The 16,974-nt window shown below is 38.2% G+C and overlaps 1 protein-coding gene across 1 annotated transcript; it reads right to left on the reverse strand.

The window, feature by feature from the left end:
* Positions 1 to 1,804: 1,804 nt before the first annotated feature.
* Positions 1,805 to 15,541, reverse strand: LOC307010505 (deubiquitinase DESI2-like). The gene is made up of 7 exons (XM_079635273.1): positions 15,354 to 15,541; positions 13,866 to 14,002; positions 12,081 to 12,176; positions 4,536 to 4,608; positions 3,109 to 3,202; positions 2,900 to 3,041; positions 1,805 to 2,747 (listed from the first exon to the last, which is right to left on the reverse strand). Exons 1-7 carry the CDS (start codon positions 15,415 to 15,417, stop codon positions 2,499 to 2,501), a joined length of 855 nt encoding a protein of 284 aa, XP_079491399.1. The 5' UTR covers positions 15,418 to 15,541; the 3' UTR covers positions 1,805 to 2,498.
* Between the last annotated feature and the right edge of the window lie 1,433 nt (positions 15,542 to 16,974).

Raw genomic sequence — 16,974 nt, forward strand, 5'->3', positions numbered from 1 at the left:
GTACGTAAACCGTAGACTGTAAAGACGTAAACACATTGAAAATGGTCATTTCACGACGTCTTCGTGCTTATACCATATATTTTAATCAAAAGTCCTGGGAGATATTTATTTGCTAGACTTTATACTTTTATACTTTACACATTTTAACTCGATTAACACCGTTGGAGCCGGTCCCGGATTGATCCAGTCTGGAAGTTTCCATGACCTGATTATCTTTAGGCTGAACATATCAAGTCGTATGAGAACAATTAATCTTAGGTGTGAATTAATTTAATTAATGTTTAAAAATATTCAGAAATGACAATGCCCCTTCTCCACCCCGTGACAGCAATAACATTCAGGGGAAAACCTTTTAGTTTCTTTATTCTCTATATTCATCTGTAAATATCTGAAATTGTCCATCACATCAAAACAAGAAGTACTAATCAAGGCTAGAAATGGCACCAGTGGGGAATGCCTACTAAATGGGTCTTTGCTGTAAAAGATCTCAGTTGTGGCCTCGGACTAAATTAAACAAAAATAGCATCATAAGAATTAGGCTCTACAGGTTGATAAGATCTTTGACAAAATAACAGTAAACAGAATCATATTTCAAATATAAAATTCAATTTTATAAATACTTCACCAAAAACATATTTCCCATAGATTTGACTCATGGGTGGTGTTTCCACCTACAATGCCATGCCATCCTGAGCGGCAAAGGTGGGTTTCTAGAGAAGATTTGCAATGAGAGAGGCAAAATGGCACAAAAAGATCAAAATAATACTGAGAGATGTATAATTTACTCTGATATGGACCATAGTCAATGTATACACCTTTTTTACTATTTCATAAACAAACACATAATGTCCTTTTAGCTGACGAAACACTGAAAATTAGCTTTTCTAACAAAATTTGTGGTAAGACATGTATTAAGAAAATTGCTATAGGACCATAAGTCAATCAACCTATTGAGCGAACTGTGCATCTGTCTTTAGAGCTTCTTTTTCATTTTTGAAAAATTGGATATGGCATCTACATTTACTAAGGTCTATTCCAGAGCCATGGAGACTGAAAACACCCTACAACCATTAGTTGTTACCTTCATTTACTGTTGAGGCTGGATTACACTTCTCTACTTTTCAAATCTGAAGAGATTTTAAAACGCTAGGCATCATACACTTGCTGATGTTGTAAAAGGTTACAAAGGAAAACTGGCCATTCTAAATGACTGAAGATCACACACTACCAGACTTTCAAAACACAACAAAGTCACGCAGAAACATGTTTGATATCTTCCGACTGGATGGAATCAGTCTGAAGCTAAAAAACTGGAGTCTGTGCCCATCACACACAACGTGATTTTAGAAAAATCTGCAGCCTGGCTTTGACTTTTGTCAACTGGCGTTGACTCCTCCCGACTGAAAAACAATCCATGCAAAAGTGATGTAGCGAGGTGTGGATGACTCATTTTAACATATCAACATCACTCTTTTCAGTCTGCACTTTTAAAAGCACAATAACTTAAGTCAAGAGAAATGACAATTAACACCTTTGCAACACACATTCCCTATCTCTCTTAATCACTTGCATTCAGCCACAACACTGTTACAGTAGGCCTACTGATACCAGACCTGATGTGCAGACCCCACCCACACGCCCCAACCCAACATCCCCCCCAACCCAACATCCCCCTCACAAATGCCCCCTTTGTGTCATCAACGACAGAAAAACAGGGGTCTTTTGTTTCAGTTGAGTCCAGCATATCAATGGCTTACAGTTATAAGGCTGCAATTTCCAACTGCTGTCAGTGTGTGAGACACGTGATGTCATCGGCCCTTTTATTGTAAATTAATTGAAACAAAAATGTATAAAACAAATACAGCCAAATATATCGAAATAAAATAAACGTAAACCAAAGATGGCATTAGTTTGACATCATATCATTAAATTAAAGCAGATTTATATTAGTATAGTACTGAGGAAAAAAGTAAGGTTAGGAATGTAAATTCCTCTGCAGATGACACACTGTTTTATTCTATCACAAAATAGAAAATAATTAAATACACAGCAAACTCGGCTAAATCTAGAGAAACACCCAGATGAGATTAAAAGTCAAAGGGACAAACAGAAATGAATTGACTACGGAAAGTTCAGTATTTTTGAAAGGGCCTGTAGTGCTGTCACACACCAGCAGGGGCAGTCCATCATGTTCACCCATCATTCATATTGTCCTACTTATAAGAGAGAGAACACTAAATGGCAAACACTGTTTTGATTTCCCTAAAATCTCAGTAGAAAATCAAACAATTCTAAAACTTTAAGAGTACCATCGCAAGGTTTTTAAATCCCTGTATGCTCTACAGAAAAAACATGACTTTGATTTCCCCTTTCAGAGACGCCATGAGGTCTGGTGTTCATCCAGCCCAGCAGGAGGCGCTGTAGCAGCAGGATCAGAGGTTGGAGTGTATGCGTGTTCAAATTAGTGTAAAACTGTGTGTGTGTGTGTGTACGTGAGATCACACACGGGTGTGTCTGCAGCTGTGTGAGGTTCCAGCGCCTGCCTCTGGGGCAGATGAGGGCTCATCGTCGCTGGAATCGTGTGTGTGGGAGTGTGTGTTCTCCTTCCGAAGCCCCATGCAGATATGGCTCTGGAGCGCGGCAGGCGTGAGCCACTCTCTAGGCAGACAACTCTGTAGAAATGGTACACAGGAGCTGAAATATGCCAATCGATTCACCCAGCGCGGGATCTCTTTACCACACAGCAACTATATAAAGAGAGAGAGAGAATAAAATGTGAGAATGTAGAAAAATTACAAGCATATATGTCGTCATCATCAGTCAGTGAGGTTGTATATGGCCTATAGTCCGATCATTTATAAAAGACAGACAGAAAAAGTCATTAGGGGAGTAAACTGACCTCAGACAGCGAGGATGAAAAATGGTTGCAGTTTTTGTGCATCAGGTGGTAGGCGTTCCCCTTGAAGTCCTTTCCCAGCTCCTCCATTATTTTATCAATGTCCTCCTCTGCAAAGTCTGTTGTACCCAGAGCTATAGCCTCTCTGTAGAGAAAACAGGACTTGTGATATGGTCTTTACTGCTCATGTGTGTGTGTGTGTGTCAACTCACTTGAATTTGAAAGTCTCCCCCAGTTCTGAGGCATTTCCAGGGCTGATCTCAAAAATGCCGCTGAAGGGATATGGATGGCCGCCATATGCAAACTCTAATGGAAACAAAACAGCAAATAATAATGTAGGTTCTGAATTTTTTTTGGACTGTCACTTTAGAAGAAATTTTACAAGAACAGTATACTCCACTTTAAATCCAGGCTGTCTCGAACATTAGGAAGACCAATGTACTTTGTACAGTAATCAATCTAAACTATTAGCAAATAATATCTTTATTTTAAAACATGCCCAAATTCACTCTTATTTGTATGCCTAATATGTCAAAAACAAAAAAAAATATTTCTTGTCTCATCGCATCCAGTTACAGTAAATTATTATTTTCATTTCAAAACAGCAAAATCTGACATAAAGTGGAGTGGTTTGCTGCTTTCCTGGATATTCCTTTTTGTCGTTTTAAATTTCTATCATAAAAATTAAATGTTTAGCAACCTATTTCCTACCTCGCATTCTTTCACCATTAAAAATGTAAGTGTAATGCTGGAATTCATATGTGGTATCTGTGAACAGTACCTTCTTTTATTTGATTAATCATCTCAATCATTTTGACATTGACGAGCGCAGCTAGACTGCAGAAGCAACAAGCCTAAAAATGTAATCCAATTAATTACAAAATCAATATTTTCTTGTTCGAGAAGCCGTTTCACTTGGATATACCGGTACATCACATACACATCATACATCTATTGCAATTGCAATCATCTTTTCTTTCCTATTCTGACACATATCTGTGTATTAGTGAGAAGCTAGAGTAAAGATCCCACAGATCATGGCTCAGTCCTCACTCCTCAGAGCTGAGTGCGTGTGTAAAAGAGTACAAAAAGAAAGAAGACAGCATATTCTCTGTCACTTTATTATGACTCGGATCACTAATTGGCAACAGTTTCTTCATTTCTGTTGTGTTCCATCATTCACTACAGACAACAGTCCACTGCCACAAGCTTACACAGGCCTTCAAATGCTAGTGACAAGGCTCAGATCGCAGTGATTGCATCAGTGACTGTTAAATGAACAAAAACATGTGCAATAAGTGATATATGTGTCACATTGCTTAGATGTGGCCACTCCAATAACAACTACTTAAATAATAAATAAATAAACTGAAATGATGAATGATATTCAGTTGCTCATTCAGTTCTAAATTATCTCCACCCTCATTTTGTCATAGTATTTTTTATTTTACACTCTAAACATATCAGCAATGGAAACTGATTAATTGTCCACTAATTGTAGTCCCAGTAGCTAAAACAAACTTTTCCACTGTGTAATGAAGTTCTTTAAAAAATGGGACTGAGGTTCCAAAAGAGGTCTAGAGTTTGATGCAAAAAAAAAAAGATTAAATCATTGAATAAGCTTAATATGTCACTCTACCTCTGCCGTAGATCTCTATTCCTGAGTGGAAGACTCCAATACCCAGAGTGGAGGTGTATTCATTTATCCAGTACTAAGAGAAGAAGAGGGAGAATGACATCAACATACAATCATGTTTTAATTACCGTATTTTCCGGACTATAAGTTGCTCCGGAGTATAAGTCGCATCAGTCAAAAAATGCGTCATGAAGTGGAAAAAACATATATAAGTCGCACTGGACTATAAGTCACATTTATTTCTAAATTTATTTCACAAAATCCAAGACCAAGGACAGACATTTAGTCCTGTTTAGAGCTTAGATTCTCTGCCCGAGCCCGATATTTCCCGCCGCTATACTTAGACACTTCCGGTTTCGCATTATGCCCGGTGCAGGGAGCCGGAGAAAGCCGAAAATTACCTTTTATAGTTGTTTATAGAATACTTAAACTTAAAATACTACCAAGATCCATATTACTATCACACAAGCCAATGGCAATTAAATGCATGGATGCATAGTCAGATTAATGAATGAAATACAACTGTTCACGAACAGAAGATTGTATTGGACTCATGCTGCATACGCAATGACAATTATGCCTACTGTAAATATAGTTACAACTACGATTAGAGTTGTTAAATAAAATACCCCGTGAACATTCACACGTTTGCCATGTGATAGGCTACAATTTATCTCCATAAATACTATTTTCTCAATTCTGCGTATATATTTTCACTTACTCTATCAATATTATCATCACATATTTTACATTTACATTTTTAACTCTAGGTAACGTTACCACAAAAATGTACTATACGTTTGTGTATATTTTACACGTAGTAAAATACTGTATGCGCTGCTTATAAACACCAGACAGATCATTATTTACTGTATGAAACAGATGCTCTTTAGTCATCTCACTTGCACAAAATAAATGCAGTAATAGAAAGCATAGAAACTCACAGGTGAAATACACAGAAGATTATATGCATTTAAAAATTTGGTAGGGTTGAAGTCATCCCCCCTGGATCTTCTGCATCCACTCAGCCCGTACCACAGCGTCAACAGGGAATGCATTTAAAGCAGTTTATTTCTATACCAGGGGAATTTCTTGTTTTTCAACTACAGTAAGAAAACATCCATACTGTCCCAGCCCTAGTAGACGGTAATGTTTTCTCTTGGTTCATCTCAGTCCGTATGAATTAATTTTTATATATAAGTCGCACCTGACTATAAGTCGCAGGACCAGCAAAACTATGAAAAAAAGTGCGACTTATAGTCCGGAAAATACAGGTAACTGTAAATGTATTTGTTTCTCTATGTCTGGATATCTATCTATCTAAATTCTGCATCCTGTCAGCATTCAAATCAATGAATGGTATACACACACACAGACACACAATAAGCTTTAAGGTGAAGGGGGAGGGGTGAATATTGAGAGAAAACATGTATGTGTGGCCAAAAAGGTGCACCAGCTGCCCTTCATGAATAATAGAACATGCAGAACATGATTTAATGTAAACAGAAAAGAGACTAGTCTATGCCACCCCCAGTGTATTATACGGTGTGTGTGTATTCCAGGGGAATTAACTTATAATACATACTTTAATTGCTATATCATTCGATTTGGATATGGTATTTAGATAGCGTCTTATTAAATTTATGTAAAATAAAGTCCATTTGTACTTATTAGTCACTTTCTTAATGTTAAAATGTCTGTCTTGTGGTTTTATAACATAATATTGCATAAAATATACAGCATTTTACAGACATGTTGTTAGTACTATAATGACAAGAACTGTTACTTCCTAAAGAAATATTTGAATGACCACAATCACTGTTCTGTCTGTCTAGTGCGAGTGTTTAGATAGTGATGGGGTTACAGCGCCTCCTCGAGCAAGGGAGGAGAAACACACGCGCTCTCATATAGGCTACCCGTATAACTTACCGCTGTCAAATTTGCTTCAGACTCAGTAGGTTTGAAAACATGCTTTCAAAATGAAACCTCTGTGTTACCGCTCCAGATTCTTCATCACTACACTATGACCACCATTCCTTTGTATAGTTATTTTATAACATGCAAAATGTTATAAAATAGAGCCCAAAAGGAGCGAAGTTTATGATAAATAGTGTAAAGGATGAAATAATCAAAGGGTTAAAATGCTTACCATGTCATACACATTAAGAATAACGGGCTCATTTGCCATCCTGAGAGAGAAGCGCCGGTCCCTTAAAATAACGGGCGTTTATTGCTCTCGAGCCCCTCGCGCACCCGGGTTTCGGATCCAAAGAAGATCAAAACACAGCAAAGTCGCTACTCCAACATCCAAAAGAGCAAAACACTACATAAATGATCCACTTTTTTCATTTTATCCATCAGAGAGTCATTCTGTTAGATGTTTAGCTGGGCTCGCGGGCCTAGTCGCGTTACAAACCGAGAAACAGTGGCTGCAGAGGTAGGCACGGGCGAGGAAAGGCAACAGGGCATCAGTTTCCATCAATGGTGAATCTAGCCAGAGAAAACAGGCACTTGTGGCCTCTGAGTGCGCAGCGCGCGGACAGTCTCCGGTTAGCGCGAGGGGAAGAGAGCACAGGCACCGAATAAGACCTATTTCACCGGTTCTCAATGGTAGACACTAACCAAAAAAAAGTCCTGAAAGGGCGCAGTTGATGTGATGCACAACGACCGACTGTCAGCCAAATCAGGAGTTTGAATTCCCGTTAAGATGACCAATATTCCATATAGAATGTTACTGTAAAGAAGCGCGCGCTCGCGCGTGTTTCGATTGCACGGGTTTTGCCGCTTGTCTGAGCACAGGGGTCGCAGATGTGATGTCGAAGGGAGCTTGGTGCAGTTCCGACCCCAACAGCCATCAGCGCCGCAGTCCCGGGGTTTGTCCTCATGGAGGCCGCGCTGAGCAGCACAGACACGGTGTGAAAATTCCTAAACACGGTTCACTCTATTGATGGTGACATCACTTTAGCCGGGTCGCGAGCGTGAGGAATCTAGTATGCACTAGAATCAGCGGAGCGTGCGCTTATTACATCATCATCATCATCATCATCACGATCAGTACGCAGCGCGTTCATCATCCCCCTCCTCCATCCGCACAGAGCGTTATATCGGGGCGGGGGCGATGCGTATTCTGATCTCCAAATTACAGCGTTATGTTAAAATTGCATCTGAAGAATTTGTAAACTGACATAAACTACAAACTGTCTTTTTTTTCTTTTTCTTTTTTTAAAGGAAAAGAACGTAAAAATGCTAAATGGTACAAGATCATTGGTTAACTTAACTGTATATAGGAAGGTAATATATAAAACACAAAAATATTAAATTATATTTTAAAATGCAATAGGCTACATGTGATTTTACTGCAAAATAAGTAACTTTTTTCTTGTAAAAAGTCTGCATGGCCTTATAATTTACTAAAAAATAAATATGTATCAAGGCAATCCATATAGATTACAGTGAAATATTGTTACAAATATGTTTTTGTAGTAAAGAAAAGTACAGAACCACCTTATATTTTATGGATGAAGAGGACATAATTCCCAGAATTCCTGCAGGCCATTACATCTGTTTAGAGCTGCGGTTCTTTTTGGTGCTTTTTGCGTCCGGTTACATTGCGTTTCCATTGTTTACAGTGATTTTGGAAAAAAATTGACAGTGCATTAATACAGAAGCTCATCTAAGCTGGTGCTCATCGCTCAGAGGGTTTATTTGTGACAGAGAGGGGGAAAGGGAGTTAGCATGCTTACTGTCTATACAGTATAACCCTGGTGAGGCTTTCGTTTTCGGTTTAGTATTTGATTGATGGTGTTTGAGCAAAATTGCACTGTTCGATTGTTTGTGCTTAGTGCATTTAAATAATGAAACAGCAGAACAGGTAATCTGTTCTGAGCGGGTGCTGATTATTCAATATTCTAAATACATTAGAAGTAAATGTAAATAAACCAAATATTTAACCATGATGCCACCGCTCTTTCTGCTTTAGCCATAATGTAATAAGACCCCAGCAGAGGAAGTACTGCATTATCACTCTCTTTTGTTTCTCTCTCCTAAGTGCATTCAATCACTGCTGCCTTTGAGTGTATTGATTTCTGATGAGGAGTACGACTACACACACAGACACAAACACACGCATACCAGTAGTCATTTGTCAAAGGCATGTGCTTCCGTTCTCAGACAGCAGTCTATCCATTTAGACAGAGAGACAGCAGCAGACAGCCCATCCACTCACACATACAGCATGATATCGGGAGTCAGTCATCTCAGTGGGACACAGTCATGGTTATGGACAAGGGATTCAAATATTTTGATAGCAATATTTTTACTATACTGGTATCACACACACACACACCTGTTCATATAAGATCTGTAGCCTATACATAGCCTGTACATTAGTGAAAGTGAAAAATAATCCAGTTAGAAACCCTGCTTTGACCAATAGCTGCTTTATAACGACAGTAAAATCGTATAATATTTGTTCATATCCAACTCAAATTTCAAAATTCAAAATGTTTATTATATTATAAAGCTATAATTATTATATAATGTTAATTTTAAAGGGTTATTTCAACCAAAAATGAAAACTCTGTCATTAATAATAACTCACCCTCCTGCTGTTTAAAACCACTAGTCACATACTTTAATGATGTCTTGAAAGATTGAAAGTGTAGTAGTTGCGTAGACTGTCAATGAATGGACAGAAAGCTCTAAGATCATTAAAAAAGATTTGTGTTTCGAAGATGAACGAAAGTCTTACAGGTTTGAAACGACATGAGGGTGAGTAATTAAAGGGATAGTTCACTTTGAAATTAAATTTTGGTATGTTTTAGCTTACCTGAAGTGCATCCAAGATGTAGGTGTCTTTGTCTCCGCAGTAGTTTCAATTTTGATATTTTTAGTTCAAACCGTTCTTGTCTGTCAGTCATATAATGCAGGTATTTACCAAGTGATCTGTTTACTTAGTCTGCGTAAGCGCCGTAAAGCTCCGGAAGTGGTCTCCTGGATGAGTTTGTGCGAGCTTACGTAAATGTATTTTTTTTTACAACGGTTTAAACATCCCGGATAAGCACAAACTAGTACCATTTCTATTAGCCGTACTACCTACAAACTCTGTTCTGTGCATAGGTTCTGGTATAAACAATGAGTGACGTACACGCGCGAGAGATCACTTCCGGAGCCTTGCGGCGCTTGTGCAGACTAAGTAAACAGATCACTTGGACGTGGTTGTGTAAAAGAGATAAAAACTATATATAAATACTGTTCGTTTTATCACACAAACCACTTGTTTCGTGTCTTAGGCCATCAATGTGCTCTTACAATGGGGAGTTTTTTCATTTGGACTTTTCTCTGCATGCTATTAGAGACAGTATAGACCTGCATTATATGACTGACAGACAAGAACGGTTTGACCTAAAAATATCAAAATTGAAAGTACTGCGGAGACACCTACATCTTGGATGCACTTCAGGTAAGCTAAAACATACCAAAATTTAATTTCAAAGTGAACTATCCCTTTAATGAAAGCATTTTCACTTTTGGGTGAACTATCCCTTTAAGAAATCAGAATTCCTGTGAAATCCTGAAGGTGGCTGTAAAGACATTTATGGAGCTTTTTCTGTGTGCGTATTTTGGGATATTACATTAAAACGCTGAATGGAAACACCAAGATGCGCATACATTCTAAACATGCACCATTTTTTTATCCGAGGCGAAAAGACGACATGCGCATACGATGGAAACCCTTTACCAAATAAATCACGTGATTTTGTATCAACAGTGGATGTGATTGGATAAACTGGACTAACCAGCAGACGCATTTCATTCACAGCACCTAAAAATGTGTGACGATTTCGTCCGCTTAACACATGGAAACACTGCTTTATTCCTATTCGCAACGTTGTATGGAAACATTAGTGTGATGCGTTCTCTTCGTCACTAACCCGTGACTGAAGGTCAACTTGTCCCTCCGCAAAACTTACAACAAATACAAATTTGTCTTGTTAACATTAGTTAATGCATTTGATATCATATAGGCTTAGTTTTTTTTTTAAAGAACCCATTAAACTACGGTAGGTCAATGTTAATTTATAAACACTTGTAAATTCATAATAAATTAATTCTAATTTATACAACTTAAAATGTAAAAAATTCACTTTTTAGATATCTCTCAATACAATCAATGATTTCGCCGGTTTTTTTACAAATACTGAGGCAAAAAGTAAATTGTTTTTTCAAACAAATGATTTATTCAATGCTTGATGCATGTGAATCCAACATTATTTAAACTGTGAAACGTGAATGAGCACTTCATACATGGCCTTTACATGTGTTTTTTTTATCCACACAGACCTGCAGAAGATCAGCCATGACAACACAAACACATCTGTCAGTTACAGGACAGATATTACAGTCAGAAGCAGCACGAGCTGCCGCCCCTAAAACTGCAGACAGGCAGCAGCGCTGAGACCAGCAGCTCGACTTGGCAAGGCACGAGTTGAGGTGAAGAAAAACATTAGTGTACAAGATGATTCCAGAAACACAAGCCATTTACAACATCAACATTACATGATTTTCATTCTGATTGTGAATTCTAACAAGTTTCACCTACTGGGTTTTTTTCCCCTGAGGGAAGAAGAGCAAATACAAGGCCAAGCACTGATGGCAAATAAACAAACTGAACGGCTTCACTTCCCATACTGCAGCCACTGAAATGCATCCTGCATGTTCCAACATGGATGAGAGAAATTAAAGCATTTATAATAAAAAAAACTCTCAACCCACAACATTCACGCTTTCAAACATACTCTTGCACAAGCAGGTACCCAAGAATACCTCAATTAATCTAATGGTACAACCTCAGGCTCATTCAAGCACTCTCTGGAGGTACAAGACGAGAAAAATCATTCCACTGTGGGCCTGTCTTCTGCCCAGAAACACAGCTTGGCCTCGGCCTCCTGCCTGCGGGCCGTAGATCTGTCTAGTTCGGATTACAGAGGTTTCTGCAGCTGTTGATCCAAACAGTGTGCTCATCATCCATGTTCCCTTATTCCACCATGCGATGTCATCAGGCAAGCTGGGTATTCTGGTTAAACGCCAATGATTATCACCAAATTAATTGTGAAAATATTTTACAGCTACATGCGTGTCATCATAACATGGCATAAACAATTAAAGAAAATTTGCACATTCTGCAGTGCTTCCATTAACTGGGTTTCCATTTTCACTCCCTGGTTATGTTTGGGCGAGTTCAAAGAAAAAAAAAAAAGCTTTAGTCTATAAAATGTGATGGGTTAAAACGGGCCCCGGGGCCCCCGGTGGTTCAGCTGAAGGCGTTTGTAAGCGATGAAACCTGCTGTTACTACTGCCAGGGCGACTACAGTATACATTGTCCATGTACCAAAGGCAGATGAAGATTCTCCATCGGCACGAGAGCTTATGGGGCCGTTCTGCAGAATAGGCTGTAGACATATACAAACACATGTAAGTCAAGCAGATTGATTGACAGTTCCCAGAGATGTTATCTACATCACAATTGCGATAGCCAGCAGTACTTACTCGCTGCTGTATGCGAAGATGCACATCCTCCCCTGCAGACCGAAACAGCTCCACTGCTGCACCGTGAGACAGATTGTCCAACTTCTGGCCATTTATCTACACAAACAATCACGTACTCATCATTTATTTTAAAATACGAGCATATATGAAAATTCAACTTAGCTATCAGTGGAATAAATTACATTTTAAAGAGGTGATGAACTGAGAAATAAAATTTTCATTGAGCTTTTGACAATAAAGAGGTCATCATACTATAAGAATATCCTGTAAGTTTCAGAACTGAAAACTTCCTTGTAGTCCAATAAAACCTTTTATTGACACCAGGCCCAGCGAACGACAGGTTTTTCAAAGTGGGGATCTATGACGTCAAAGGGTATCAAACACCGCTTTAGGGGTGGGGTTAGGATTAGGCAATCAGGAACTGACAAATAATTTGGCAGGGGGTCGAAATTCGGCACAACACCAGGTCGAGCTACCAAGCAATAAACATGCCGTTTACAAAATATTGTGCAGTGCCTGGTTGTGGAAGAAGAAAGTCGCTGCATAAGCTTTCTTCGGATTCCCATATTAGGAATGCATGGTTAAACTTTATTAAATCAGTAAATCAGTTTAAATTTACGATACAGGCTTTGCAAACTGACTTTTACGACACGGATCTGCCAGCAACGCCACAAACATGTAAGCGACCATGTTTATTCTAAATAATGCCTGATCTGTGATCAGTGATGTGTAATTATTCAAATTTCAGATAGATTATCTTTCTCTCAAAATCGTTCAATACAGTTTATGCATCTGTGACTAAACTATCGACTTTACATCGTTTCTCTTAGTAGGATGAAAATAATCTTATTTAAATTGTGATTAAATTATGTACAGAAAGCGATCAAAGAACGCTCTCTTTCCAAAACGCCCAACTGTCAATTACACAGTGCGAGTTTATTTGGACACTTGCCAAAACTCGTTATGAAATTAATGACGTGGTTACACTGCACAACGAAGCTCTTACTGCATTTACGTCGTGTTTGCATTGTTATTTGGTGAAATCATTCGTGAGTGCAAAAATTGCGTTGCAATAATGAGATCTTTATTCACGCGATCAAGAATGTATGATCATCTGCTCAGTGCTCATCACGGCAACCTTTCATGTGATGGAATAGATTTAAATATAATGCTTTAAACAATACTTTTCACGATTTGTTCATCTTGATAGCTGTAATAGTAAAAACATAGTAAAAGTTCCACATGTAATACTAGCCATTTCATATGTAAACATGTGAGCCAATCACAGCAGTGGGCATTTACACTGAAGCCTCACAGCAGACACACCCCTTAAAACAGTGTTCAAATAAGAGGCTAAAATCAGGCTAGGAAAAATGCCTTTTATTTCTAAATTATGAAAAATTTTGCAGTAAAAATCATACTAACATTATAAGGGCACCCCAGGAAACATTATAAAATAATAAAACAATCCAGTTCATGACCTCTTTAAAATATATTCAAAAAGAAGTTATTTTAAATTGAAATAATATTTCACAATAGTATGGTTTTTATTTAACAAATAAATGCAGCCTTGGTGAGAATAAGAGACCTTTTTAAAATCTTACTGACACCGTCCAAACGTCTATATATGTAAAGTTTAATTAATGTTTTTATTATAAAATGTATCCCCTTCTGCTCTGGTGAAGTGGCAGTTTTGATTCACAGTTAAGTACAGAGATATTCAAGAATTAAGCATGAGTAAAGTATAATTTGTTGAGATTGTTCAGTAATTTACAGTGGTTTTACCGCAATAACTTTATCTCCCTCCAGCAGACGTCCGTCCAGCGCGGCTGCTCCGTTTTCTTTGATTTTTGCCACATAGATTCCGCTGTCATTCATTATATACTGCTGGTCCACTCCACCGACTATATTAAACCCCAGACCTGACAGAGACGGAGAGGATGTTACACACAGCACCTGGTTGGACTACAGTACTTACATGATTAAACTATGGGTCAGAAGGCCTTAATGTGATTTCTGAAGAAACAGAGATAGTGTACAAACAGACATGATCCCAACCAGGCATCACTTAAGACAGCGGTCTCATTCTTAACACACACACACACACACACACACACACACACACACACACACACACACACACACACACACACACACACACACACACACACACACACACACACACACACACACACAGCTGGCTGTGCAGAAACATTTTAGATCTATGCTAATGCATAATGTAAGAAATGCTAATCAAAACACTTAAAATGAGTGATTGAAATTATCAAAAAATGAAAAAAGAAACAACAGAAGCCAAATTAGTAGTTGATTGAATTTTTAAATGTGGGTATCACTAAACTATTGGAGAAGTCCGGCATACGTCACCGGAGGGGGGGGGGGGATTAAACAAAAAACACATGGATGATTTTTAAAAAGTAATTTATTTAAGATAAATCTGAATATGTACGGCAAGACAACAGAGTCTGAAACTAAAAAGAAAAGAAGGTCAAAATGTAGGATAGTACATCAATGCACACTGGTGGACAGTTTTGCACCTGGTATTGTTTTATTGTAAAATCATGTTAAATAATATTGTATCAGATCCACTCCAGGGATCTAAATCTAATTTAATTTATGGGGGATTAAGAACATTTTCTTTCCAATATTGACAAATGGTTTGTAGGGTGGGCCTGCAGCCTACCATGGTATCAGTTAAACAGACTGACTTGACATATAGTGTTGATGACGTGGTATGAAGATTATATTATTGTTTTAAAGTCATACCCTTTAATCACAATTCAAAGTCCAGAGCTATCAGAGCAGTCTAGTACATGACCTCACAAAGGTCACACACACCAACGCATTATATAATAGTTTAATCAAAGTCAACAGGCAGCTAAGACTGTCAGCTCTCAGAACCTGCACAGATCCAGACCCACAACTACCGAAAGACTTCAATATCAGCCAAACATAGTGTGCCCGAATCTGCCAGAAATGTGTCTGTATATCTCGGTCCATATCTCTGATGGTGTATTGTGCTGGTTCTGAACTTTCGCTTTCAAAATAACACAAACGTCTCTAAATAAACCCGATCTACTCGTCTGCTAGAAACCATTCGGGTCCGGTTTATCTGTTCGGGTTCACGGCGTCGGTTAAATCAGCACTTATTGTTGAAGCGGGCCGAACCAGCAGCACAGAACCGAACCGCCGGACTGAACTCTGTTTCAACAGCTCCAACAGTGCAGGAGGAGTCGAGGAGAGAGCCAAACTTACCAGCCGGGCCTCTTTTCAGTGTAATATCTGTAAAGCTCGCCACGCCGTGTGCGGATCCGTTCATGATGTCGGAAAAGTTCTACTTTTTATTCCCGAAACAGCTAAAAAGCCTCCTAAAGCGTGCGGAACTCCGCCTGCTTCCTCTCTAATGCTGCCGGGAACACGAGCGCACCCGTCACTGCCCCCTAGTGGACACCACCGGAACACTTTCAAAGTGCACCGCAGTGACGGGACGCCTGACTCATCTTCGGGAGTCTGTTCTTGCAACAGTTCGCCATATTGAATCAAAGAAATCTGTGCAGTACATGCTCTAAAACGTCCCATTTTATCACATAGACTATTGATGTTGTTGCTTTTTTCGATTAGATGTTTATTGTAATTTTATTAAATAGAACATTGTCAACAAAATAATTAATTTGCATCTCTTGGCTGAAAAAAAAAAACTTGTTTTAAACTATTATACACTCAAGTCGTACATATTTTCAGTGTGTTTTATTTGTAAGATTTGTGCTAGTTTTTCCACACCAGTCAAATGTCCATATATCAGCACAGTCGACTTGTTTGAAAGAGACTGCTAAAAGTGAATCAGTGACCGGTTGACAACAACGAGTAATGTTAGGCTACCGACCTATTTTTTTTACAGTCTATGGTACCGACTCATTCGTGATTTGTGAACAAATCTTTTAAACATTATGGCTGCATCCGAAATCGCATACTTCCCTAGTAGGCAAAAACAGTATGTGACATTATATTAGGTGAAAAACAGTATGTGACTAAAGAAGTATGTCTATGGCTGCGTCCAAAATCACATACATCCCAACTGTGAAAAAAGGTATGTTACTAAAGAAATATATTATGTGTTCAAATCGCATACTTCCCAACTATATAGTAGGTGAAAAACAGTATGTGACAGACTATTTAGTAGGTGAAAAACAGTATGTGACTAAAGAAGTATGTGTATGGCTGCGTTCAAATCGCATACTTCCCTACTATATAGTTGGAGAAAACAATATGTGACTAAAACTATATAGTAGACGAAAAACAGTTTTTGACTAAAATAGGCCTACTGTATGTCTATGGCTGCGTCCGAAATCGCATACTTCCTAACTATATAGTAGGCGAAAAACAGTATGTGAAAAACTATTTAGTAGGTGAAAAACATTATGTGACTAAAACTATATGGTAAGTGAAAAACAGTGTGTGACTAAAACTATATGGTAAGTGAAAAACAGTATGTGACTAAAGAAGTATGTGTATGGGTGTGTCCAAAATCACATACATCCCTACTATATAGAAGGTGAAAAACAGTAGCCTATGTGACAAACTATTTAGTAGGTGAAAAACAGTATGTGACTAAAAATAGAAGGTGAAAAACAGTATATGACTAAAGAAGTAAGTCTAGGGCTGCATCCGAAATCACAAACACTTCTACTGTATAGTAGGCGAAAAAAGGTATGTTACTAAAAAAGTATGTCTATTACCGCGTCCAAATCGCATACTTACCTACTATATAGTAGGCGAAAAACAATATGTGACTAAAACTATATAGTAGACGGAAAACAGTATTTGACTAAAGAAGTATGTCTATGGCTGCATTGAATACTTCCCTACTATATAGTAG

The sequence above is a fragment of the Phoxinus phoxinus genome (genome assembly GCF_949152265.1).
Source record: "Phoxinus phoxinus genome assembly, chromosome: 14".
Lineage (NCBI taxonomy): Eukaryota > Metazoa > Chordata > Actinopteri > Cypriniformes > Leuciscidae > Phoxinus > Phoxinus phoxinus.

What these genes read in the sequence shown, in the direction of transcription:
- LOC307010505 (XM_079635273.1), bottom strand. Translation starts at nt 15,417, where the DNA reads ATGAACGGATCCGCACACGGCGTGGCGAGCTTTACAGATATTACACTG. An exon ending in AGGGAGATAAAGTTATTGCG is followed by an intron (nt 12,177 to 13,865) that starts GTAAAACCACTG and finishes TTGTTTGTGTAG; the next exon opens with ATAAATGGCCAGAAGTTGGA. An exon ending in ATCTTCGCATACAGCAGCGA is followed by an intron (nt 4,609 to 12,080) that starts GTAAGTACTGCT and finishes TTCTTCTCTTAG; the next exon opens with TACTGGATAAATGAATACAC.